Raw genomic sequence first — 25,183 nt, 5'->3', positions numbered from 1 at the left:
AATAACCAGCTCAGATGATGAAATTAATTCATAGAAATAGTCAGAATAACAACATGTAAAGCAACATGGAGACATGTAGGTGAGCCTCCAGCTAACAACATGACACTGTCCCTAAAGTACACGGACAGGTAAATAAATGTAAGAAAAGACAAAGTTGTGTGTTACATTTATTATTGGTTGTGAGGGTCAGGGTTATATTTTAGTTCTGATTGTGATCAAAACTAGCTTTATTTAATAATTGGATAAGTGTATAAAGCATAGAAAACAGTTAAGAGAGAATAATTGCAGAATATCAGTAATGTTCACAGTCGTCTTCAGCTGTTTTATTGTAAAAACCCGCTCCGCACCGGATGTGTGAAGCGGTGTATTGTGGGTAGCTTGAAGCGGGAGTGTTTCCTGTTCCCTGTCGGTCCCGTGTCAGTAGAACACAGTAGAGAACCAGTGTTCCCAGTACAGCCAGTACTCCAGCAGCGGGTCGGCGGGTCGCGGAGGCTACGGGACGCCGGAGGTTCCGTTAACTCAGCGGAACGGACGGCGGGAAGATGGCGAAGACGTACGACTATCTGTTCAAACTGCTGCTAATCGGTGACAGCGGCGTCGGTAAGACCTGCCTGCTGTTCCGGTTCAGCGAGGACGCCTTCAACACCACCTTCATCTCCACCATCGGTGAGTCTGCTCCACCCGGCTGTCAGCGGGACGGTGTGCTGTTGACCCCGGAGCTAACGGCTGTCAGCCGGACGGTGTGCTGTTAGCCCCGGAGCTAACGGCTGTCAGCCGGACGGTGTGTTGTTAGCCCCGGAGCTAACGGCTGTCAGCCGGACGGTGTGTTGTTAGCCCCGGAGCTAACGACTGTCAGCGGGACGGTGTGTTGCTAGCCCCGGAGCTAACGGCTGTCAGCGGGACGGTGTGTTGTTAGCCCCGGAGCTAACGGCTGTCAGCCGGACGGTGTGTTGCTAGCCCCGGAGCTAACGACTGTCAGCCGGACGGTGTGTTGTTAGCCCCGGAGCTAACGACTGTCAGCGGGACGGTGTGTTGTTAGCCCCGGAGCTAACGGCTGTCAGCGGGACGGTGTGTTGCTAGCTCCGGAGCTAACGGCTGTCAGCGGGACGGTGTGTTGCTAGCTCCAGAGCTAACGGCTGTCAGCGGGACGGTGTGTTGTTAGCCCCGGAGCTAACGGCTGTCAGCCGGACGGTGTGTTGCTAGCCCCGGAGCTAACGACTGTCAGCCGGACGGTGTGTTGTTAGCCCCGGAGCTAACGACTGTCAGCGGGACGGTGTGTTGTTAGCCCCGGAGCTAACGGCTGTCAGCGGGACGGTGTGTTGCTAGCTCCGGAGCTAACGGCTGTCAGCGGGACGGTGTGTTGTTAGCTCCGGAGCTAACGGCTATCAGCGGGACGGTGTGTTGTTAGCCCCGGAGCTAACGGCTGTCAGCGGGACGGTGTGTTGTTAGCCCCGGAGCTAACGGCTGTCAGCGGGGCGGTGTGCTGTTGACCCCGGAGCTAACGGCTGTCAGCGGGACGGTGTGTTGTTAGCCCCGGAGCTAACGGCTGTCAGCCGGACGGTGTGCTGTTAGCCCCGGACCTAACGGCTGTCAGGTGACCTTTGACCCCGCTCATGTGTAGGAACACTGACCAGTTCCATCGATTAGTTCATCAGGGGCAGTTTGATTATCGGATAAAGGAGCAATCCACCCTTTTAGTGATGATGGAGACACGTAATTACATCAGTGACAGTGATAATGATTCAGTCCGATCACCTCCTCAGACAATCAATAGTCTGTAAACGGGTTGGACTGTATTTCCTTTAATGTTTATTGTATAAAGTCAGGGGCGTGGCCTTGACTTCAGGTGAGCTGCTCCATCTGTACACCTGTCGTTTGGTATGTGCATCATCATCATCATCATCATTCTTGTCCAGACAGATACACCTGATGATTATTTAACATAATAACATTGTTATTAACCAACAGCCTAAGACTTCACTTCACAACGAGAGAAATAAAAGCACCATATTTAACATATTTAACGTTTTAAGAATCTGAAGCAGACGATGTTTGATGGAGACGTTCATCTGTCATCACACTCACTTCAATCTGGATTAACTAATCGTGGCAGCTCCTCCAGTTACACCTGCGTCTCAGAAGGCTCTCTGACTGGTCAAACTGTCTGTCTGTCTGTCTACCTGGGTCACATCTTGACAACCTACAGACCCTCAGTTGGAGGATGTGGTGTTTAAACCTGCAGACTGACAGTCATAACTTAATTTTTGCTCTGTGATTGGCTGTTCAGGCTGATAGACTCTCTCTGTCTCTCTCTCTCTCTCTATTTGTGTGTTTCCGGTGTGTCAGACAAGCTGAGCAGAGTGTGTCGCTCTTCTGTCTTCCTGGTGGAAACAGGAAGTGGGAACTGTCTTTTTCTGTCTACACAGCCTGCTGCTCTGTCCGTGTGTGTGTGTGTGTGTGTTTAAGTCATGTGTTTATAGCCTGATGTAGGAGATACAAACAGTGTTGTTTTTGGCAGCCATTTTAGATTTAGTCTTAGTCTTTTGGACTAAAATGCTTTTTAATTTTAGTCAAATTTTTGTCACTTCTATATGTGATAGTTTTAGTCCAGTTCTAGTCGACGAAAACTCAAACAGGTTTTAGTCTAGCTTTAGTCAGTTAGGGTTAAAAAAACAAAACAAAAGAAGAAGTATAGTCTTTTATCAAATTAATTTTGGTCAATAAAAAGATCTACAAGCTCACAATATGTTGCAATGTGTTGAACTTGTAGATCTGCTATTTTCACAACTTATGTGTGACACTCTTGTATGATGAAGTCGGGCATCAATTCATGAAAAAACAGTTGAAATGTGCTGATATGTGCTGATTGTTATTCTATACCATGTGGTTTTGTACACTTAAATTGTTCACTAAAGAAAAATAAAAAAAAGTGACAACGAATTTGTCTTCAAAATAAGAGCTTTACATCGCACCCTATTTGAGTTTAGAACTGGGGTCTTAGCGGGCTTTTAATTTGAAAGTAGCGACCGTTACTAGCTTGCATGTAAACAAGGAAGACAGAGACCGACGAGACACTAGCATCTCCCGGGTCTCAGCGGCTGTGTAGCTGACACACGAACATTAAGCAGAGATGTCATGCATTTTGAACGTCTGACAGACCACCCACTAACATTTACGTCCATTCTCGTCTCGTCAACGAAAACTCATTCACGTCTCGTCATGTCAAAGAGCCATGTTTATCTCGTCACCGTCTCGTTATCGTCATAAAAAAAAGGGGCGTCAACGAAATAATTTCGTAATCGTTATCGTCGACGAAAACAACACTGGATACAAAAGATGGAGATCTTAGCTTTAGTCATCAACTCGTTCTCACGTGTGTGGATCCAGCTGTATGCAGACGATCAGCCTGCTTTGTCTGGAAGTCAGGAAGTCCTGAAGTGTGTTCTGGGTTCGACTGCGGGCTCGCCATGTCGGTCCAACAGCCAGAGGGAAGTCCGGTACTCTTTGAGGCACTACTTTGAGTGCGCTGGGGGCAAAGTCGGTTGTGGCTTGGAAAAAAGTCTCTGTTTTGTTGGAAACCACTTGTACGGCTTCTGAAGCAGACAATTACTGCAACGTCTTCATCAATTATGATATTCTTAATAAGCTTTTCTTCTTCGTGGCTTCGAGTGGTGGTTCTTAAGCTCTCACTCACGCTGTGATTCTTAATGATAAAACAAGATCAAAAGGAAAAGAACTTTGTTCTGTTAAACACTTTGATAAAAGTGAAGCACTTAAAGCAGTGATTCAATACCACAAATGATAAGATTGGTTATAAAAATTAAATCAACATGTCGCTTGACTTAGAGCTTGTCGCATAAAAATAAAGGGATTGTACTTTAAAAAGAAGAGTGATTTAAAAAGAAGAGAGTTAAAGGAAGATAAGAGTGCAGAAGAGTGAGGGAGAAGAGAGGTGAGATAAGAAGAGAGTGACAGAGCCAAGCCTCTCCTCTTTGTTGTCCGTCTGGCAGGCGGCTCAGAGGGCGGGCTGACGGGTCACTTCCTCTGACAATATTATAGTTTAAACTCACAAGACTTAAACAGTAAACTATCGTTTTGAATGTTTCGAGATCGTGGATCGCCTTCCCCAGAATTTCACTTTGGCTTAATAGGTGGACTTTGTGTACATGAAAGTATATGACATGATTAAAATCACTTATCATTCAAAAAGAAGTAAAACTAGATCACACATAAAACACTTGAATATACAGTAGAACTGAGGACTGATACATATTCCTTCTAGTTCTAGCCTAATACCTGTTCTGATCTGCGAGTTTCAACATGGCTGCTGCGTGGTTCAAGGGTGTGCAACATCGCATTTGTTTGGACTGCAATGATACTGTGAATAAATTATTTCATAAATGCTTTACAAATTCCTCGAGCATTGTCCACCGGAGCCACTACAGTCACGTGCGCACCAGAGCCAATCACTGCAGAGCCCACCGCGACCCCCCACCTTAAGAAACAAGCGGATTTATACCTGCAGCGGCGCGAGCTCGACCAGGATTTTGCCGGCGGTTCGGTCCCGTTCTGTTCTGTGCATCTAAACTAACTGTTGTGGATTAATGAGACTGAACGAGTCCGGGCCGAGTCTGTTCGGGTCTGAGGAGATCCGGAGACGCGCGGACAACAAAGTGGAATCGGAATCTGTGATGTTTGTGTGGAGCTAGCTGCTAGCCGCTAGCTCCACACACACACCGGCACGTCCAAAACCGGACCTAGGGTAAATAATGTCCGCCACGCTTTTTCGCGAACATTGCCGTCACGTTTGCTTTGTGTCTGGTGCAGGAAGAAACGGTAAAAACAGGCTTTTGTCACGAAAGTGTCCAAGCAGCAAGTTTGGTTACTGAGGAACAGGGAAATTTGTGTGAGGGACGCTGGCGGTGATGCAGACAGTGACAGAGATGGCGAGTTTTGAGAGTTGAAAGATTTGTGATCTATAGCGTGTTTGGAGTGTATAGTTAGTGTGTAATGTAGTGTTTAGTGTAGTGTTAGGTTAGTGTGTAGTGGAGTCGTTTTTTTGTGTTGTGAGTCAAAACAAGGAGACTGCTGAATGTGATTTAAATGTAAATAGTTACATATAACTTTGTAAATTTCAAAAACTTATGCACAAATTTAGCAAACAACAATTTATATTTGCATTATAACTAATGGAATTGGTTCTTTAAACTGTTTGTGGTTTTCACAGTAAAAAATCTCATTTTTTCCTACTCGGATTTTATGTTATTTTGTGATTTTAGGTCCATAGTGTTAATATACTATGTCAGAATGAAAAAATAACTGTACAGTCACACAGGTGAGGTTGTGCTGAAAATAATGACACCAAACAAGGCAAGGTAAATAGTTTTTAAGGTGAAATATAATGGTAAAATCAAAAGTAGTCAAAAACAGCCAATTATATCCCTGACGTCCCACCTTCAAACAGCCTCAGTTGGCCATCCATGAAAAGCTACTGAACCTCCCACTTTTCTATAGGAATACATGCTTCCCACGGGCAATGCACTAGTTTATTAAAATGAAGAAGATAAGATTCTAGTGTATTGGTTATTTTAAAACTCGTCTGAACTCTCGATGAGTACAGAGACCGCTGTTGGATTGGAATGTCACAGACACAGAACAGAACATGTCATTTATCATTGGGAGGGGAAGATACAGGATTAGGCCTCAAAAAATCTCACCTTCTGGAGAATGTATCTGTTGATTTCAAAGGGAAAGAACATCAGCTGTCGTTACCTAATTTACAATTGTAAGACGACATTCAATCATAACCATCTTTGTCACAAACAGTTCTTTGTTCCTTATGATGTGTAGAGTAAACTCCTCCGTGCTTGACCTCGATTGACCTGAGAAAAAGGAGTGCAACTCTTGTGAGGGGGAAAAAAGACAGATGGTTTTACGTGTTGTAAATTAGAAAAGGGAGTAATCTCCTGTGGAGTGTTCATTTGAGAGTTTTATTACAGGTCAAACATCGTCCTCCTCGCTGGGTGAGGGGGTGATGGGGCTGCCAGGCTCCTCACTTGAAAATAGTCAGCGGGGGGGTGAAAGAGTCAGTAATTTAAGACAGGCTTTCTTTGAAATCCAGAGACGGAGGACATGTGTTCCTACACTAACATTAGCTTTTTACTGTTCACTTTTTTTCTTTTTTTTTATGATATCGTTATTTTGAGTGGACGTGTAAATACACCAGCATAGCAACAGTAGTAAAAATAAAGACAAATGTCCTTCCGGTTTTGTTTGTTTTGAGTCCAGAAAAAGCGCATCACCAGTCATCCAAGCAGACAATCCAAAGAAAGTATATTCATGGATCCTGGATCAATTTCCTTTGTCCTTTGTAGTGCCCACTCTCCTTTAATAACTTAAATTTCACAGCAATTGTGATAGAGTAACATCAGTGGATACACATTATCCTCTTAAGTACAGTACTGACAATTTGCCCGGGATAAACAGAGCCAGATGAGGTTTACATGTTCACTTAGAGAGAACTCTGATACAACTTAATTGTAGGTAGAACAGTTTACATGAAACTATGTACGGGAACCAGGGTGGACGCCCGCCGCTGCTGTCATAGTAATAATCATCAATAACAAGTAAAACCAAATCAACAAAGCAAGTAATATTACTAATGAGTTCAAATAAAGTCTGCTCTCGTGGGGGCTATGAATGAAATCCAGTTGTTCCAGATTTGGTAAAATTTGTCCTTTTGGATTCTTAATTGATAGGTCAGTTTGTCCATCTTAAATATCTCAAGAGTAATTCCAATCCAACCATCCATGGTAGGCTGAATCAGGCTTAACCATCTCCTTGTAATTTATTTCTTACTTGCCACCAAGAGTAACTGCAACAGCTTTATCTCACTCTTACGTTCCAAAAAAGAGACGAGGCCCAGGCACAGAACATCAAAACTCAGAGGTATTTGAGTGTTAAAGACCGTGCTTAAGGAAGCCTGGATACCCTTCCAGAAAGCATTTAACTTGGGACAGTCCCAGAAGACATTATAGTGGTTAGCCACAGTTGAGCCACATTGTCTCCAGGATGACATATGTGCACCTTTATACCTCTCCTGATATAGTGTCTTTAAATATCTAATAATATTCTTCCAGCAATGCTCTCTCCAGCACATGGAGCTGGATGTTGTCCACTGGACGACCAGATATTGCCCCACGCAGTGGTGGACAGTAACGGAGTAAATTTACTTGAGTACTGTACTTAAGTACATATCCAGAGGATTTGTACTTTACTTGAGTATTAGATTTCTGTGGTACTTATTACTCTTACTTGAATACATTTCCAAGACAAATATTTTTACTTTTGCTGGAGTTAATTTCTAGGAAGGCTGAAAAGTACTCGTTACTTTCAGGTCTGCTCTTTTTTTTTTTTTTCTAAAATACTATTGGACACAAGCTGTGTTTGTCAAAGAAGGAAACCTATCACAGTGCACGCTCTCCACTGGGATCTACGTAAAAGCAGAAATACGTCATCCCTCCCCATAAGGATACCACCAAAGTAGCCACGCTCTCGACTGCGTTTGTCAACACAAAACCGCGACAATGGCTGCATCAGATGTAGTTTATTGTAAAGCAGTGATTCTCAGCCAGTGGTCTGGGGACAACATTGGTCTCTGAGGGGGTTCCAGTTCCCAACTTAGCTAAATGATAGAGAGTTAGTTGGACGGTGCAGGTTCATTTGGTTACAGATTTAATGATTGTTAATAAACATCTGCATCTGCAACATCTGCTGTCCTCCTGTGATCCCATTCATTGTATCTGTTTTTTATAGGTGTTTCTGCAGGCTTTATAGAACATTGTGGTTCTAAAAGCAAGCACATCAGTGCAGGTGGTTTCAAAGAGTTAATTCTCAGAAAAAAGAGTTAAAAGGTCCTTAAATTCATTTAGAAAAAATTATAGTAATTCATTGATGTGATAAAATGGGAAATTTACTCTTACTTTTACTTAAAGTAAATTTAAAAGCATGTACTTTTGGATACTTAAGTACCTTTAAAAGCAAGTACTTTTTTACTCTTACTTGAGTAATATGTCGACTGAGCTACTTTTACTTGTAATGGAGTAAATTTTGACCAGTAGTATTTGTACTCTTACTCAAGTACTGGGGTCGAGTACTCTGTCCATCTCTGGCCCCACGGCTCCTCAGAAATCTTAACCCCCGATTCCCTTTCCCAGTTATCTTTAATGTATAAAGTGTTATTATCATTGGCATGGGAAAGAGCTGTGTATAGTTTAGAAATGGAGTTAGAAGGGTTCATGGTCATGGCATTTTTCAGAATGTAATAAAACTCTGATTCAACATCTGAAAGGTCGGTCAATTTGGATTCATGATCAATATATCATCGTAATTGCAGATATCTATGAAATTCGTTTCGTGCCAAGCCATGTTTGTCCAGCAAGGTCTCAAAGCTGTGCAGTGTTTCTTAAGGAGTGTAGAGAGACCATACATTGTCCATGATTTAAATCCAAGGTCGTATCTGTTGGGAATATAATCTGAGTCATAAACAAACCATCTGAAAATTATCAACATTCTGTTTATCTCACAAGTATTAATCAAAATGAAGTGTGTGGGTCAACCAGGGGTTCCCCAACTTTTCCAAATGACACATTAGACCCTTATCCGCTATTACGGCTTGGATGGGGAACTGATTTGATAGGTTGGAGTCCAGCTCCTTCCACCTAGCTATATATGTTTCATTACACCAGTATAAAAGGGGAGCTATTTGTGCAGCAAGATCATGAGGGATGATTCAAGGAACCAACCCTCCACTTTCCTTGGTACTGCCACACATTTAATTAATGTTCATCTGTGAAGGTTATCTTGATGAACAGAACCTGGAAGGATCAGAAACTTGTATTATCAGTTCAATAATCCCACAGAGGGAACCAGAGTGAAGCTAACTTAAGTTAGCTGCAGAACCACGTCATCATTAGTAGGGCCCTATAAAATCCGTTTTATTTCTTCCCAAATTCCGTTTTATTTTTTCCCAAATTCTGTTTTTTCCGTTTTTAATTTTTGTGAATCCTGATTTACTCTTATTATACTACCAAAAACAGTGTGTTTTTAATGTAAATAACTAAAATGTACACAAATGAAATAGAAATTACCTTAAATTAATTGAGGTGACAAACATATTTCCTTAATACTGTACCGTACAGTACAGTAAAGTGCATCAAAAACATTTTGACTTCATCATGTCTTCATACAGTAGTATATTTTGTGTTTTTATGGGTTTCATTGAATAAAAACATGGTCAGCTCTCAGGCAGATCCAGAAAAGCCTCCCAGCCCAGGCAGAGTCAGCTAACAGGGCTGTGGCTAACGGGGCTAGCTAGCTAACAGCAGCTACTGTTAGCAGCAGTTAACAGTCACTCTGGTATTAACGTTATATGCCGATAATATGAATCGGACAGGTGGCTAACTCTCACGCATTACACCTTTAATTATGATTTCTCAGGTCTGCTTCTTTGCAAAACAACAGTTCACCTGACACATACAAGTCGTTCGGGAACTGCTCGGCTCTGTACCGAGGGGTTAATGTCAAGTTTCTCAGTGTTTTCACCGACGAACACGGAGCCGTGAGCAGCCGCTTTGCCATGCTTGCATTGTTTTGACGGGTGAGCTCAGTCTGGCGGGAGGGGGCGGCCGCGACTTGTTGTGCCACCTAGATTTGGTTCCCCTCGTGCAGTTTTCCCCAGACAAACGTTCCTCTAACACACGAGAACAACATTTCAGTGAAATTATGTCAAATTCCGCGATATTCCGCGTTAAAAAGTAGATTCCGTTTTAATCGGCCGATTCCGCGATTCCGTCCGCGATTCCGTGATCGCGGAAATCATAGGGCCCTACATTAGGACACTAGAGGGAACAGAAGAACATTCACATTGTCGCCATGACCCTGAGCGGCCTGCGTACAAAACGTTGCTTGTAGTGATTGTGTCGGGGTGACGTGTGTCCAGCAGAGGGTGCTCCGCCATTAACACCACAGGCGCTCATCAGCAGACTGCATCACAGCTGGGCAGGCGGCAGCAGACAGACAGTAGTACAGTACTGTAGTACATTTACAGGTACTTATGTAATGCGAATATTTCAGTGGCTTTTTGTTCCACTTTTCCCTCTGCTACAGGAAAGTGTTGTGCTCTTTGCTCCATATTCATATTATTTATAGATATATTTAATACATACAATACATTATCAATTAATTGTACTCATGTTTCAGAATCTGTCACATTCACATAGAAAAGGTTTGTTTTCTCCTCAGCTCAGCTTCAATTTATCTGCTGCTGCATCGGCAGACGCTGGATTATAAACTTAAATCAGTGCGGGTCACTAGGACCGGGTCTCCAGGACCGGGTCTCCAGGACCGGGTCTCCAGGACCAGGTCTCCAGGACCGGGTCAAATGATGAAGGTCACATCCCTCCAGTCTCTGATGCTTCGCTCCCAGTTCAGCTGCTGGAACGAGCTGCATGTTAAATGAACTCCCACAATCCTCTGCTGCTGTGGTGGGACAGAGGACGCTTTGTCACCTCGCTGACAAGACTCTAGTGAGAGTCAGCTGATATCTGTGTGTGTGTGTGTGTGTGTGTGTGTGTGTGTGTGAATGAGTGAGTGAGTCCGAACACAGAGACACATTTATATCAGATTTATTTATTCAGAACAAAGTCAGTGATGAGTCTGTTTACAGCTGAACAGCTTCAGCCATCAGTCTCCATGCAGAGACAGACAGAGAGAGAGACAGAGAGAGGGACAGAAGTTTTGTCTTCATAGTTTACTTCCTGGTTGTTTTTCTGGCTCCGCCCACAAGTTCAGCCTGTAGCCTTTATATTGCGATGATGTCACAGATTATTAAATCACTATTCTTGGCTTTCAGAAAGTTTTACAAATATTAAAAACTCAGTGGATCACGGTTTAATATAAAGAGTTGTCTGAGGGCAACAGTCTGACAGACGACAGTCAGACTCTGGGTTTCACGGTTCGTTCAGTTTGTTAATGAATGAAGAGAGACGAATGAAGTATTCATTCTGTTTGAACTGTGTCATGAATCACACACGATGTTTGTCATCAAACTAATGAAACATCAGACTGACAATACGTTTTTATAAAGATGCCACAGTCGACGCCGTCGTTAGTGACGTTGTCTCCTGACTTTAACATTGTAGAGCTGCTCCTGTATATCAGCAGCTCACAGAACTGAACCAGAACCAGCTCTCCTCTCATAGAACTGCAGCTGTCAGTATGAGCAGATTTATTGTGACGTTCATCTTGTTTAGAACCTTTTCTGACCCAGTTGGCTCCATGTTGGTTCTGGTGCCGTGTTGATTAGACGATGTAGTTCACTGAGCTTCAACACATTGCCACTTTGTTGTCATTAAAGTCAAACCTCATGTAGTAAACATCATGTGTGAGATTCTGACCCAGTTCAGACCGGATCAATTGGGGCTCGGCGGTTAAATTATCTCGATCATTTTCACCATAATGATGATAAATTTATGACATTTATTTGCAATCCATCCATCTTCTTCAGCTTATCCGGGGCTGGGTCGCGGGGGCGGCTGTCTGAGCAGGGACACCCAGACTTCTTTCTCCCCGGACATTTCCTCCAGCTCCTCCGGGAGGATCCCAAGGGAGCGCCCCGCCACCCTGCAGAGGAAACTCATTTCGGCTGCTTGTATCCGGGATCTGATTCTTTCGGTCATGACCCAAAGTTCATGACCATAGATGAGGGTAGGAACGTATATTGACCGGTAAATCGAGAGCTTCGCCTTTCGGCTCAACTCTCTCTTCACCATGACAGACCGATACCGATCCGCCTGTCAATCTCGCGCTCCATCCTTCCCTCACTCGTGAACTTACTTAAACTCCTCCACTTGAGGCAGGAACTTTCCCCCAACCCGGAGGGAGCAAGCCACCTTTTTCCAATCGAGAACCATGGCCTCAGACTTGGAGGTGCTGATTCTCATCCCAGCCGCTTCACACTCCAGGACATGCTGGAGGACCCTGACTGCGCCTAGAAATTCTGTCCATAAAAATAATGAACAGAACCGGTGACAAAGGGCAGCCCTGCCGGAGTCCAACATGCACTGGGAACAGGTGTGACTTACTGCCAGCAATGCGAACCAAGCTCCTGTTCAGGCCATACAGCAGGGTTCCCCAGTTAGTTCTCACAGAGGGCCAAATTATGTCCAGGTTGCCAAGTCGAGGGCCAACTTGTTGGTTGTTGTTTTTTTTGACATGATGTCACACAAATAAAATACATCTGCCATCACCTTCTTGTCACTTAAAAAGCTCAGAAATTCTTGGGCTTTTTTGCTCTGCAGATTGGACAAAAACGATAGCAGCTCATGACGCAGGTCACACACCCTCTCCAACACACGGCCTGTGCTCAGACAGCCAGCCAACATCGTTATGCAGCAGAACATCCTTGTGTTCAGCTGACATTTCCTCCAGCAGTGCTCTGAAAAGACCATGTTGTAGACTGGAGCTCTCACGAACAAAGTTAATAAGTCTCGTCACTGTATCCATCACCTCTTGCATTTCTCCACTCAGTTAAGCGCACAGTGCTGTTTTTTATGAATGATGCAGTGTAATGTCAGCAGTGCGGGGTTAACAGCGGGAAGCCTGCTCAGTAAGTCCTTACGGTGTCCCACCATCGATGGAGCCCCGTCCGTCACTACAGACACGATTTTGCTCAAATCCAAGCCATTCTTCTCAAAGACCTGTGCCAACTCGTTAAAGATGATTTCTCTGGTTGTGCGCCCCGCTAGAGGAAGCAAACAAAGCAGCTCTTCCCGAAATGTCGTCCCATCAAAAAATCTTACAAAACCAGCCAGCTGCTCCATATCGGTTCGGTCACAGGACGAATCTATGGCGAGTGATATGGCTTCTGCTTACTTCAAATTGCTGAGTAGACAGGAAAAACACTCCTCCACTAAAACTTCCAGTCTTCTGGTTGCCGTGTTGGCCGACAGTGGCACCTGCTTTTACAGCTCGACCACGGCTTTCTTCTTTTTCTCATCATGACTTAAAACTTCAGTTGCCATTTCTACTGCACACTTTTTAATCAACTCGGCATCAGCAAAGGGCTTCTTAGCTTTCGTCAGGGTCCATGAAACTTCAGTGATGCAGCTGTAGCGCTCTCTTGTTGACTTATTCATAGTAGAAACGGACTGCTTGTACGACGTTAGCATGTTTGCTAGTTTGCTTTTACGCTGATCCGATGTTGTTGGGTAGTTGGTGTTGAAGCTGGCAGCATGCACAGTGTTGAAGTGCCGCTTTAGATTCTCAGCTTTGCTGACAGCAACAGTTTGCATGCATATCCAGCATGTCTGTTTTGCATTGGCATGGTCCAGTAAAATAAAACAAAACTCCTCTGTCCAGTCAGATTTGAACTGGCGGTTCTCCTGGTCAACCTTGCGCTTCTTCACAGAGGCCATTTTGTTCTCGGTTCATTATTTATTGTGACTCACTGGTAATATTTCGCTTTGCTAAGGCGGTCGGCTAGTTGGTGACTGACAGAGTCGAGGATGAATCGGCGCAGGTCTTCCGTGTACATGTGCAAAAGGGCAATACGGGTCAAGTGTACAGTGTGGAAGGAGGTCAAAATAGAACCAAACACAATTCATTTCACCTTATGGCAGTTTATTACATGATGTCACTGGGTCCGCACGGGCCGGACACTTTGCCACTAATTGGGGATGGCTGCCATACAGGGACCGTACAGTAGAGCTGCACAATATATCGTTTGAGCATCGTCATCGCGATGTAAGTGTGCACAACAGTCACATCGCAGAGCCTGCGATGTAGGAGACAAATGAACTTATCTAATTTCAAGGGTACCTATCACACACAGTGCATGCAGACTCTGCATGCGCAAGCCACCAATCACATTAGTTCTTAATCAGTGCCGAAGCAGACCACGCCCCTTCACATGGAGTTAGTCGCTGCTAACAACATTAAAAATTGAGCAACAATCAAGAGAAAACTCGGTGCCAAAAAGAAAAGCAACGTCGCTTATCTGGAATTATTTCGGCTACAAGAAGGATGATATTGACCAAACACGTGTTCTGTGTCGACAGTGTGTTGCATCTGTTTCCACAACGAGAGGTAACACAACTCATTTGTTTGACCATTTACCACACAGCTCAGTGTGACAAAAAGAGGTAAGATCAGTTAATTGTCCAGAAGATAGCAGCAGTGCAGCATAACATAAAGTGATGTTCAGGTCATCTGATGAAAATTCCTGTATTTTTTCATATCACAATATATATCGCAGGGTTAAAAAAAATCGCAATGTCAGTTTTTTCCAATATTGTGCAGCCCTACCGTCCTGCCCTTAGCAGAGGGCCTCCGACCCCGTACTCCTGAAGCACCTCCTACAGAATGCCATGAGGGACACTGTCAAACGCTTTCTCCAAGTCCACAAAGCACATGTGGACTGGTTGGGCAAACTCCCATGAACCCTTGAGCACCCTGCGGAGGGTATAGAGCTGGTTTAGTGTTCCACGCCACGGCCAGGACGAACACTGCATTGTTTCTCCTGAATCCAAGGTTCGACTATCGGCTGAATTCTCTTCTCCAGTATCCTGGAATCTACTTTGCCAGGGAGGCTGAGGAGTGTGATCCCCTGATAGTTGGAACACGCCCTCCGGTCCCCCTTTTTGAATAGAGGGACCACCACCCCGGTCTGCCGGTCCAGAGGCACTGTCCCCGACTGCCACGCAATGCTGCAGAGACGTGTCAGCCAAGACAGCCCCACAACATCCAGAGACTTGAGGTACTCGGGGTGGATCTTATCCACCCCCGGTGTTTTACCACTGAGGAGCTTCCGAACTACCTCAGTGACTTCAGCTTGGGTGATGAATGAATCAACCTCTGAGTCCCCAGCCTCTGCTTCCTCTATGGAAGGCGTGTCAGTGGGATTCGAAGTATTCCTTCCACCGCCCGACAATGTCTCCAGTCGAGTTCAACAGCTCCCCACCTCCACTGTAAACAGTGTTGGTGGAGGACTGCTTCCCCCTCCTGAGGCGCTGGATGGTTTGCCAGAATTTCTTTGAGGCCGACCGGTAGTATCTGACAATAAATACATGCATTTTATAAATCATAATTAACCTTCTGGTTTGTTTTGGGTTCTGTCCTCAGGGGAATACTCTTAAAACTGTAAATTCAACATTGTTATTATTGCGTATTATATTATTATGTCTCCCGGACTGCCTTTTTCCATCTCCAAATATCTCCAGATTACGCCCTGCATTAACGCAACACTCCACAGAAGTCCTAGTCAACGCTCTGGTCACATCACACATTGACTACTGCAGTGCAGAGGCAGGCATCCCCAACAAACTCATCGACTGACTACAACTGATCCAGAACACTGCAGCACGGATTATCTCACGTTCTAAGTCCACTGAACATGTCACTCCCCCGCGGATTCAACTACACTGGCTCCCTGTTTCACAATGGATTACCTTTAAAATCTTGCTACTAACATTTAATGCTCTGCATAATCTATCTCCTCCTTACCTCACGGACCTGCTTGCAACCTACACCCCCTCTCGCTCCCTGCGATCTTCATCAGCAGGTTTACTGGCACCACCAGTCATCAAACTCAGCACAATGGGTGCCAGGGCTTTCTCCCAAGCTGCACCCAGACTCTGGAGCTCCCTCCTGCCTCACATCCACTTACTGGACAAAGCTGCTCTGAAAACACATCTTTTTATACTAGCCTACTCACTCTAAAACGGCACCTTATGTTTGTTTGTAAATGTTGATCTTAACTCTTGAGCTGACTCTGCTCTATCAAATGTTTTTATTGTTGACTATGCTGCTGTTTTTATTAATGCTTGTTGTTTGATTGTTTTGTACTTGATGTAAGGCGACCTTGAGTGCCATGAAAGGCGCCATCAAATAAAATGTATTATTATTATATTATTATTATCATTATTATTATTATATATATCGTGATAATTATTGAATAGATTGATATTTTAAAAAAAACATGGTGATAAGACTTTTGGCCGTATCGCCCAGATCTAGTGTCAATACATGATTTTTTACTTACTCTCAATACTGTGAGTGACCACTGGGCAGAACCGCCGTCTCCACGTCGACATAATGGACTGAAACAGTAAAACTACAGTCTGATGATATTATTATTATTGATAATAATAATAATAATAATAATAATAATAATAATAATAATAATAACGCATTTTATTTAAAGGCGCCTTCCAAAGCACTAATACATCTGACGTTTCTGCAGAAACCAGCTGTGTTTGATTGGGTCCCACTGATCTGATCCGCTGTAGAGCTGCAGCCATTAATCCAACCATAAATCAATCAGGAGCAGCGGGAGGAGGTCATTGACCCACTCACCTCCGTGTTTCCTTGACAACTAGCACTGAATAGTTTTCACTTCCTGGTGACAGAGTGAAAGAATAAGTAGAGAGAAAGATGAATGTTTCTGTTTGTTTTAATTGTGTAGTTGACACATATAATCAGCTGTGGATCAATCAGCTGTGAACTATATACATGTAAATGAATGTGCAGTATGAGTCAGGAGTTCTTCTATACTGTCAGTTTTCCGTACAGTAACTGGGTGGTGTAGTTGGTGGCTCCTCCTGGTCGGGCTGTGGGTAGAGGTGGAGACCGGCCGGGGTCAGAACTCCACGAGGAGAGCTGGTTCTGGTTCAGACTTTGTGTCTGTCAGCTTCTTGGAAACAGATTTTGTGTTCAGAAGCAGGGAGGAAGTGTGGGTCACATTATTTTGTTAAAAATATCTTCACTTCCTGTTTCAGCACACAGAGACACACCCAGTCAGCTTAGAATCAAACGCACCTCGCACACCTCACAGGGGTGGAGTTCAATATGTCATAGATAGATATAGAGATAGATATAGATAGATAGATAGATAGATAGATAGATAGATCTAGATAGATCTAGATATATCTAGATATATATATATATATAGATATACATACATATATACATACATACATACATACATACATACATACATACATACATGTATACATACATGTATATATATGTATCAATACCCTGTGTGTGTTTGTGTGTGCACAGTGTTCTGATGATGGCGCGACAGGAAGTGATCAGTTTGTGTCTCTGTTGTGTTTCAGGAATCGACTTTAAAATCAGGACGATTGAGCTCGATGGGAAGAAGATCAAACTGCAGATATGGTGAGTCTGAACACTGAAACCTGATCAGTGACGATCAATACGTCAGAGCTGGTTTATATGTTCAGAGCTTCACTCTAGGTGTTTTGTGTGTGCAGGGACACAGCAGGTCAGGAGAGGTTCAGGACCATCACCACAGCCTATTACAGAGGAGCCATGGTAAGACACGCCCCCCACTGCTAACCCCTCTGCTATTGGACAGATGGTGTGTCAGTCATGTAGAGCTGTGGCCTCCTTTAGAAAGCTTTCGCACGACAAAAAGGAAATGTAAAGAAAAGACAAGTGTTAATGTATCAAAAGTCCGTTCTCAGATGAGATCTCAGGGTGGAGATCAGCAATCGTGATCACTGTGTGATCGATCTGATCAGTAAACATAAATACTGGTCTGTGTGTAACGCTGCATGACAGACAGACAGACAGGTGGATCACTGAGAGATCAGTGTGGTCACCAACACGTTCCATGGTGTTGCTGGAGAACAAGCGTTGTCACGGTGACGAACGAACGATGGAGCTCAGCTGTGACTTGGCGTGTTCTAGACGTACGTGTGGAGCGAACCAACAAACGAGCACCGACCAATGAACACAATTAGCAAGTTCACATGAATTCATTAATTCAGTCAATCAGTTAATTAGTTATTAGAGTATTTAAGGAATGAATTCATTGATTATTTACTTAGTTCATTTTACCATCCTAATTCTGATCATATATGATCTGATCATTCTGTGAATAATTAGTCCAACATAAAAATAAATACAACATCTGGAGTTTCTGATAAGGAATTTCAAAATAAAAGCCCACTTAATAGTCAGATATTTTCAGTATTTCCCTCAAGTTCAGATCCACGTTAAGAGAAGACAACCTGTTTCAACAGACTTGTTTCACTTCAGACTGATAGTACTCCACCTCAGAGACTCACTCAAATAATACAAGGAAGTTCTGATGTGGATTTTCAAAATTAAAGCCCTCTAAAATGTCAGATTTTTGCTGAGATTTCCCTTTAATTTCAGATTTCCGATAAAAGGAAAATACCTGTTTCCACAGAGTAATTTCTGTTTGGATTGACAGTACACCACTTCAGAGACTCACTCATGTAATAACAGGAAGATCTGACGTGGAATTTCTAAATTTCCTTTCAATAGAAATCTGAAATCTATCAATCTGAATTTGAGGGAAATATTGAAAATATTTTACATTTCAGAGGGCTTTAATTTTGAAATTCCAGATCAGAACTTCCTGATATTACATGAGTAACTCTCTGAAGCGGAGTACTGTCAGTCTGATGTAAAATTAGTCTGTAGAAACAGGTAGTTTCCTCCTGATTTTATCAAAACTAAGAGAGAAATATCATAAATATTTGGCTATTAGGGGGCTTTTATTTTTGAAATTCCTCATCAGAAACTCCAAGGGAAGTTAAGGCTTCAATGTGATCAGAATTAGGATGGTAAAATGAATAAGGTCAATAATCAATGAATTAATCCCTTAAATGCTAAATTAACTGCAGGTTGCCTTCTGTTACTGCAGTACCGTGATATTGACTTTATACAGGCACCACCAAATAACTGGGGGCTAGGTTGACCGGCTCGAGCGCAGTGACGTCCGTCTGCCTCCGTCAGTATACTGTCAGTATATTGATCTATATTAGCCTGTTAGCAAACAAGCTGTTGGGGTTCTAACTGACTCGATGGCCACTGACGCCACCGTTATGAATTTAAATAATAATATAATATTTTAATATAAAGTCGTACTTATAAACCAACAGGATTTGTTTTCTTTCATTCAGTAGTCGACATAACTTCCTGCTCCACAGTGACGGAGGCGAGCTGGACTGTCTGTCCATCTCGTAGAAACAGTCAAGTTTCCGGTATCGTTACAGATCTCATATTTGTCTTTGCACATATTAAGAACAAAGCAGCTTTTATTGCCCTAAAACCATCCAGTCAGAAAGAAGAAACTGAGGAATTTATTGATGGTCCTTCAGTCCGCCTCAGCGCAGCGGCAGGTTCTGGGAGGCAGCTAACGGCCCTCCTGCTGCCAACACCGGGTCAACCTGAGGAAGAGACGCCGCCCGTGAACGTCTGTCCAACTTTAAACTAACTTCACCGCCATCACAAACCAACAACACAGCGAAGCTGCCAGGTTCACTGATCAAGCCTTTCATAGTATTATTGATCCATTCACAGAAGTAAGCGGGTTAACTTGGATTATTTTTTGTTAAGTGGAGTCTCAGTGAACAACAGCTGGAGTTAAACTGTGTTCAGGGGTGAATGCCACCAACTGCTCAGACACTTCCTGTTAAGTCACTTCCTGTCCTTTGTGTTGCAGGGCATCATGCTGGTGTATGACATCACCAACGAGAAGTCCTTTGATAACATCAGGAACTGGATACGCAACATTGAGGAGGTAGGCCCCGCCCCTCTGACATCACATGACAACATGTGAGTGTAGATAATCAGCTGGGGTCCGTTTCACAAAGCAGGTTTAGTGAAAACTCTGAGTCTGTTAACCCTGAAATGAGGGAAACTCTGAGTGTTCCGTTTCACAAAGGGAGGTAACTCAAACCAGAGAAAGAGGGGTAACTCCAGCCTGTTTCACAGAGAGAGGTAACTTAAGCTCTCGGTCAGTTACCATGGTAACATACTCTGTGAAACTAACCTGGTCGGGACCAGGTTTTTCTCAACAAACCTCGAGTTTCTCTCTGTCTCCGCCCTCTTTCAGCCACACACGGTATTTGATTTCCTCATTCATTCAGTCAGCAGGCGAGTTTTGGTGTAGTATAGTTCTCATTGATCATTGCAAAAATCAGTCAGTAGGCGTAACGTTACATTAAAAGTTATATTAGGTGGCGACTATTTTCACTACCATGGCATGTCCTGTTGATAATGATCCCGTGGATGAAGGTGCAGCATTACTGCGCAGAGAATTAAATATTCGTCGGGAGATGATTATCAGACGCGCATAGATGTTCTTGCATTTCCAGACAATTATCTTTTTGAGCGGTACCGTTTCACGTCACAGTCCATCATTTACATACACAACCTAATCCGTCCTTACATTTCTAACATTACCAACCGAAGTCATGCTCTCACATCCCAGCAGATATTGTGTGTTGCGCTGCGCTCTTTTGCAAATGGGAGTTTTTTTATACAACGTCGGAGATGCAGAGCACTTGAGCAAGGCAACTGTATGCAGAGCGGTCAGAAAAGTGTGCCTCGCCCTGAAACGGCTACTACCATCTTTATCATTTTCAGCTCCTCTGCCTCCGTTAGAGGTGGCGGTGCTGGGCCACCACCCGTCTGTGTTAGTTTAAATAGGCTTCATTATTTAACAGAACATGATATAGATGAGAAGACATTTATGTGTGTGAAAACAGCATTATGTTGGGGATAAAACAACTGACAGTCAAACAGGCACTTAATATTTACTTTACAATGTAAAACATGATCAAAATGAGGAACCCCCATGAGATTATGCCGAGGTCTTACCTGTTTGAACAATGTTTTTATGTTTCAACTTAAGCTGCAGCCAAGTGCGCTTCTCAGCCAGGGTTGCACCTAAATGAAATAAATTAATAGGCTACCACTCAAGCAGTTTCCCCCTGTAATATTGTGATTGCAAAGGACTACATTTAAACTTACGCACTGACCCGAGCACCAATGTTCTCCCACGCCGTCTCCCTCTCTTTTGTGTTACACTTCCTTCTAAAAACGTGCTCAAACTCACCGTATGAGTGCATTAATATTTCTAATTCCAGTGGGGTGAAAAACGTAGCCCTCCTCTTCCCCGTTGCCATGGTGACTCGTCGAATCGGGGCTCCACTGATGCCGTCTTTAATACTTGTGGTGCACGTGCTTAACTCCAGGTTAAACTACTCCGAGTTGATCAAACTAACTCAAATCTGCTGTTCTGGAACCGAAAACTCAGAGTTTCCTATCTCAGAGTAGATCAACTCAGAGTTCAGGGTTAGACTCAGAGTTTGTTGAACCTGCTTTGTGAAACAGACCCCAGGATGTCTAAAACATCCAGCAGCACTCGTCAGTGTTTATACGTGTGTATACAAGCGCACACACACACACACACACACACACACCATAGTTATTTAAAGTGACTTGGTTCTTTGTCTTTTGTTGAACTTCACTATAAACAAACAGCAGCTTCATCACATTTGCAATATGACGACTTAATTTGATCACCTGATGGAGACAAATAACACCCAAGTCACTGAAACGTCTTCATGTTTGAGATTTTTAATGGTGAGTTGGCGTCCACGGTAACGTCCTCCACGTTTGTGTCTGCAGCACGCGTCTTCAGACGTGGAGAGAATGGTTCTTGGAAACAAATGTGACATGAACGACAAGAGACAAGTGTCCAAGGAGAGAGGAGAGAAGGTCAGTGTCCTCCATCTTTAACCTGTCTGCCTCCATCACTGACACACTTAATCCAACAGCAGTTTATTGTCCGTCTCTTCTCATCGTTCAGCTGGCGATCGATTATGGGATCAAGTTTTTAGAAACCAGTGCAAAGTCCAGCATCAATGTGGAGGAGGTGAGACACCAGCAGACCAACTCCAGCACAGTTCAGAGTGAAACACTATAAATCCTCTGACGCTTTTATTCCTCCACAGGCCTTTTTAACTCTGGGCAGAGACATCATGACCAGACTGAACAGGAAAATGGTGAGTTTGAGCTGAACTGTTATGGATCCAGTAAGCCCCGCCCACTCTCCCTCTGATTGGTTGTATATAACAGAGTGAACAGTTGTACTTTAAATTCTCTCTGCTGTGTTTCTGACTGGTGAACCGGTGCCACTCAGCCATCACACAGATCTAAACACTCCTGGCAGAACCTTTTGTCACCAGCTCTCAAGTTAGAAAACAGATTTTCTCACGGTTGTTTTTTAAAGTCATCAGCAGTGATGCTCAGATTTTGAGCTATAGTTTACCCAGTAAACACAGCGACCCCCAGCTCACCATCTAGGTGCTGTATCGTTGTCAACTGGACTTCTTTGACCGCTCATCTAACTGGAGGAGCTGCAGAAACTGTGTGTGGGAGTGTCCTTAAAGAGTTGTTAAGGACACATGTGAGCTCTGAGGAGTGACACCTTTATTAAGCAGCAGACAGATTGGAAATATGGGAGAGAGAGAGAGGGATGTGACATGCAGCAAAGGACCTCCGGCCGGAATCGAACCGGGGTCGGCTGCTTTATATGGCACGCGCTCTAACCACTCGACCACCTGCGCGCCACAACTCATGTGTTTTTGAACAGAGGAGGTGGCCTAAGACTCAGAGCGCACACGTGTCCTTACCGACTCTGTCAGGACACTCCCACACAGTTTAAAGCCCTGCAGAGGCGAAACGTCTTCAACAAACTGAAACAAGTCCAGTTGACTACGATACAGAACTTGGAGGTACCAGGACCTGAATGACTGAGAACTTCATCGACAACAGCTGAACGGGTCGGGAAACTTCAGATTATTAATCTGGCTGATTAATTACTACGTGACTGAAGCTGATTGGTCCGTCACTCTGACCTCTCACCTCTGTGTCTTTCTTCCAGCAGAATGACAACAACCCTTCAGGTGGAGGTGGACCAGTTAAAATCACTGAGCCCGGCTCTAAAAAGAGCTTCTTCAGGTGTTTGCTGCTGTAGGCGGAGCCTGCTGCTGTGGGCGGGGCCTGTTGCTCGAGGAAGACAGGAGACTATGGAGACATGAAGAAAATGTGTCCATAAAAGTCTGTCTGCTTCTCACTGCAGTCAGCCTCTCTAATGGAGGAAGAGGAGGAGGAGGAAGAGGAGGAGGAAGAGGAGGAGGAGGAGGAAGAGGAGGATTGCTTTTTAATTTTACCAAAGCTGGTGTGGAGTCGTGGGGATGTCTCACTGTGTTACACATTTGTTTCTTTGAAATGTTGCAGCAGCACATTCATTTACAGATTATAATGTTACATGCGAAACATTTTGTCTTGATTTTTAAAACCAGTCACAAACATGTCTTAATGAAGAAGCACTGAAATGGTTCTGTTGGTGCCTCTTTAAAAAACTACCTATAAATATGAAATATATATAAAATATACAGATGGTGTTAATGAATCCAATGTGTGATGGTTCGTCTTAACAAGTTTCCATTCTGATGTAGAAACTTGACTTGTAGTTCTGACTGAGGTGAAGATGTTGGACGGCGACTCGTTCACTGTTTTACATGAAGTTATTAACTACGGCAGTAAATGATGTTTTTCTATACTTTTGTATTTTATTTCTTTGAAACCACTCAACGCTCAGTCAGCAGTGATCATTATCGGGACACTGATCCATCAGTTAAAGTGAAACTCGCGCCAAAATGCAACCGAGGCTTTATTTGTGATTGAATATGACTCAAACCTTCGTTGAAAGAGGCACTTTTAAGATTTACCGTAGTTTTAGTTTTCTGAGCGAACTCATTTTCAATGTGAGTGCTACGGGCTCTTTTACGATAGCATCAAAATCTCTCTGTTTAAAACAGTAAGAAGTCTCGACACAACATGAAACTTTGCTGGTAGTATCACCAGGGTCTCTACACATGAACACGAGCATTGACAACATTGTTTGTGTACACAGAGCTAGCAAGCTACTGCTAACATGAGCTGTTCAAAAACCTTCTTTTTAGTAAACTCTGTGTACACAAACAATGTTGTCAATGCTGGTGTTCATGTGTAGAGACCCTGGTGATGCTACCAGCAAAGTTTCATGTTGTGTCGAGACTTCTTACTGTTTTAAACAGAGAGATTTTGATGCTATCGTAAAAGTGCCCGTAGCACTCCCATTGAAAATGAGTTTGACCTGAAAACGAAACTGTGGTGAATCTTAAAAGTGCCTCTTTCAACGTAGTTATGCTTTTACATGAAGGTTTGAGTCATATTCAATCATATGTTCAACCCATTTTGGCGCGAGTTTTGCTTTAAAGACCATCAGCTGGTTAATGATCGTATCTGGAGTGTTTACAGCCTCAGTGTTATTAATGTCACAACAATCTGCATTAACAATCAAAACTTATCACTCATCAATACAGAAGTGACTTATAGTTATTTCTGTTTCATGAAGGAAACCTTATTAATTTTTTTTCTGTTCAAAGTTATGAAAAACAATCAGAACTCATTTGAGAACCATCAGCTGCCAGAGTTGATGATTTAATAATCAATAACAGAAGCTGACGCTGAGCTGTCAGAATCATTCCGTCACATCTTTCTTTGTTTTGTCTGTGAATTCTGTTTAAACTGATATTTTTTACTCTGCGGCACTTTGTAACTCTGCTAAAACATCGCTATGCAAAAATATACATTATTATTATTATTGTTATTCTGAGTGTTTTTTGATGTTTCAGATACATTTTTCAGAAAAATATAAAATTTTTTACTTAAACCTCAAAACTGTTTGATTTCCTTTATTTTTACACAAAGATTCTTTCAGCTGGAAGATTTTCTGCTCTCAATCTTTTATAGATCAAAAATATTCCGTCTATTGATTTTTGTTGATGTGAAACATTTTCATGTTCTACTTCCACTTCCTGCTCTGTGATGTCATCGCACAACAGCTGATCGAACAACTTTTGTTCCAACTATGTTCAGATTTGACTGAAATCAGAAGAGAAACCAAAAAGAGGACGAACGTGTTAATGATTAAAATATAGTTCATGAAAGGTTCACATTCAGAGAGCCAATCAGCTGCTGCTCCTTTCTACGGAGCCCCTTAAGGGACATGGGGGGAAAAAATGATGGGTGAAAAAAAAAAAGATGTCATTTTTGCGAGATCTCGCAAAGACAGTTCTCATCTTTAGCTGACAGGAATTCAAAATAATGACTGTATTTCCAGCTAGCAAACACACATCTCTCTCCTCCCGCCATTGTTGTGTGTGTTTGTGTCGCTGCGTGCTGTTACACGTGAGTTGTGCTCGTGCTGAAAACGTGACTTGTGGCACAC

At 43.2% G+C, this 25,183-nt stretch overlaps 1 protein-coding gene across 2 annotated transcripts; it reads left to right on the top strand.

Annotated features, from left to right (window-relative positions):
- Positions 1 to 360: 360 nt before the first annotated feature.
- On the top strand, positions 361 to 23,470 carry rab8b (RAB8B, member RAS oncogene family). Of its 2 annotated transcripts, none has more exons than XM_030415293.1 (8): positions 361 to 666; positions 17,178 to 17,238; positions 17,334 to 17,394; positions 19,559 to 19,636; positions 21,532 to 21,621; positions 21,713 to 21,778; positions 21,858 to 21,908; positions 22,793 to 23,470. In XM_030415293.1, the coding sequence occupies exons 1-8, from the start codon at positions 543 to 545 to the stop codon at positions 22,880 to 22,882; spliced, it is 621 nt and encodes a 206-aa protein (XP_030271153.1). In that variant the 5' UTR covers positions 361 to 542; the 3' UTR covers positions 22,883 to 23,470. The 2 variants fall into 2 exon arrangements, with proteins under 2 accessions (XP_030271153.1, XP_030271152.1); XM_030415292.1 differs by having other exon boundaries at positions 22,790 to 23,470.
- Positions 23,471 to 25,183: the final 1,713 nt, after the last annotated feature.

This window comes from Sparus aurata, chromosome 4 (genome assembly GCF_900880675.1).
Source record: "Sparus aurata chromosome 4, fSpaAur1.1, whole genome shotgun sequence".
NCBI lineage: Eukaryota > Metazoa > Chordata > Actinopteri > Spariformes > Sparidae > Sparus > Sparus aurata.
Note: the sequence above shows the minus strand (reverse complement) of the source record. Positions and strands in the feature narration are given on the sequence as shown.

Coding starts and splice junctions, on each gene's coding strand:
- rab8b (XM_030415292.1), top strand. CDS start 543: ATGGCGAAGACGTACGACTATCTGTTCAAACTGCTGCTAATCGGTGAC. Junction 17,395..19,558: donor CCTATTACAGAGGAGCCATG/GTAAGACACGCC, acceptor TTTGTGTTGCAG/GGCATCATGCTGGTGTATGA. Junction 21,779..21,857: donor CCAGCATCAATGTGGAGGAG/GTGAGACACCAG, acceptor ATTCCTCCACAG/GCCTTTTTAACTCTGGGCAG.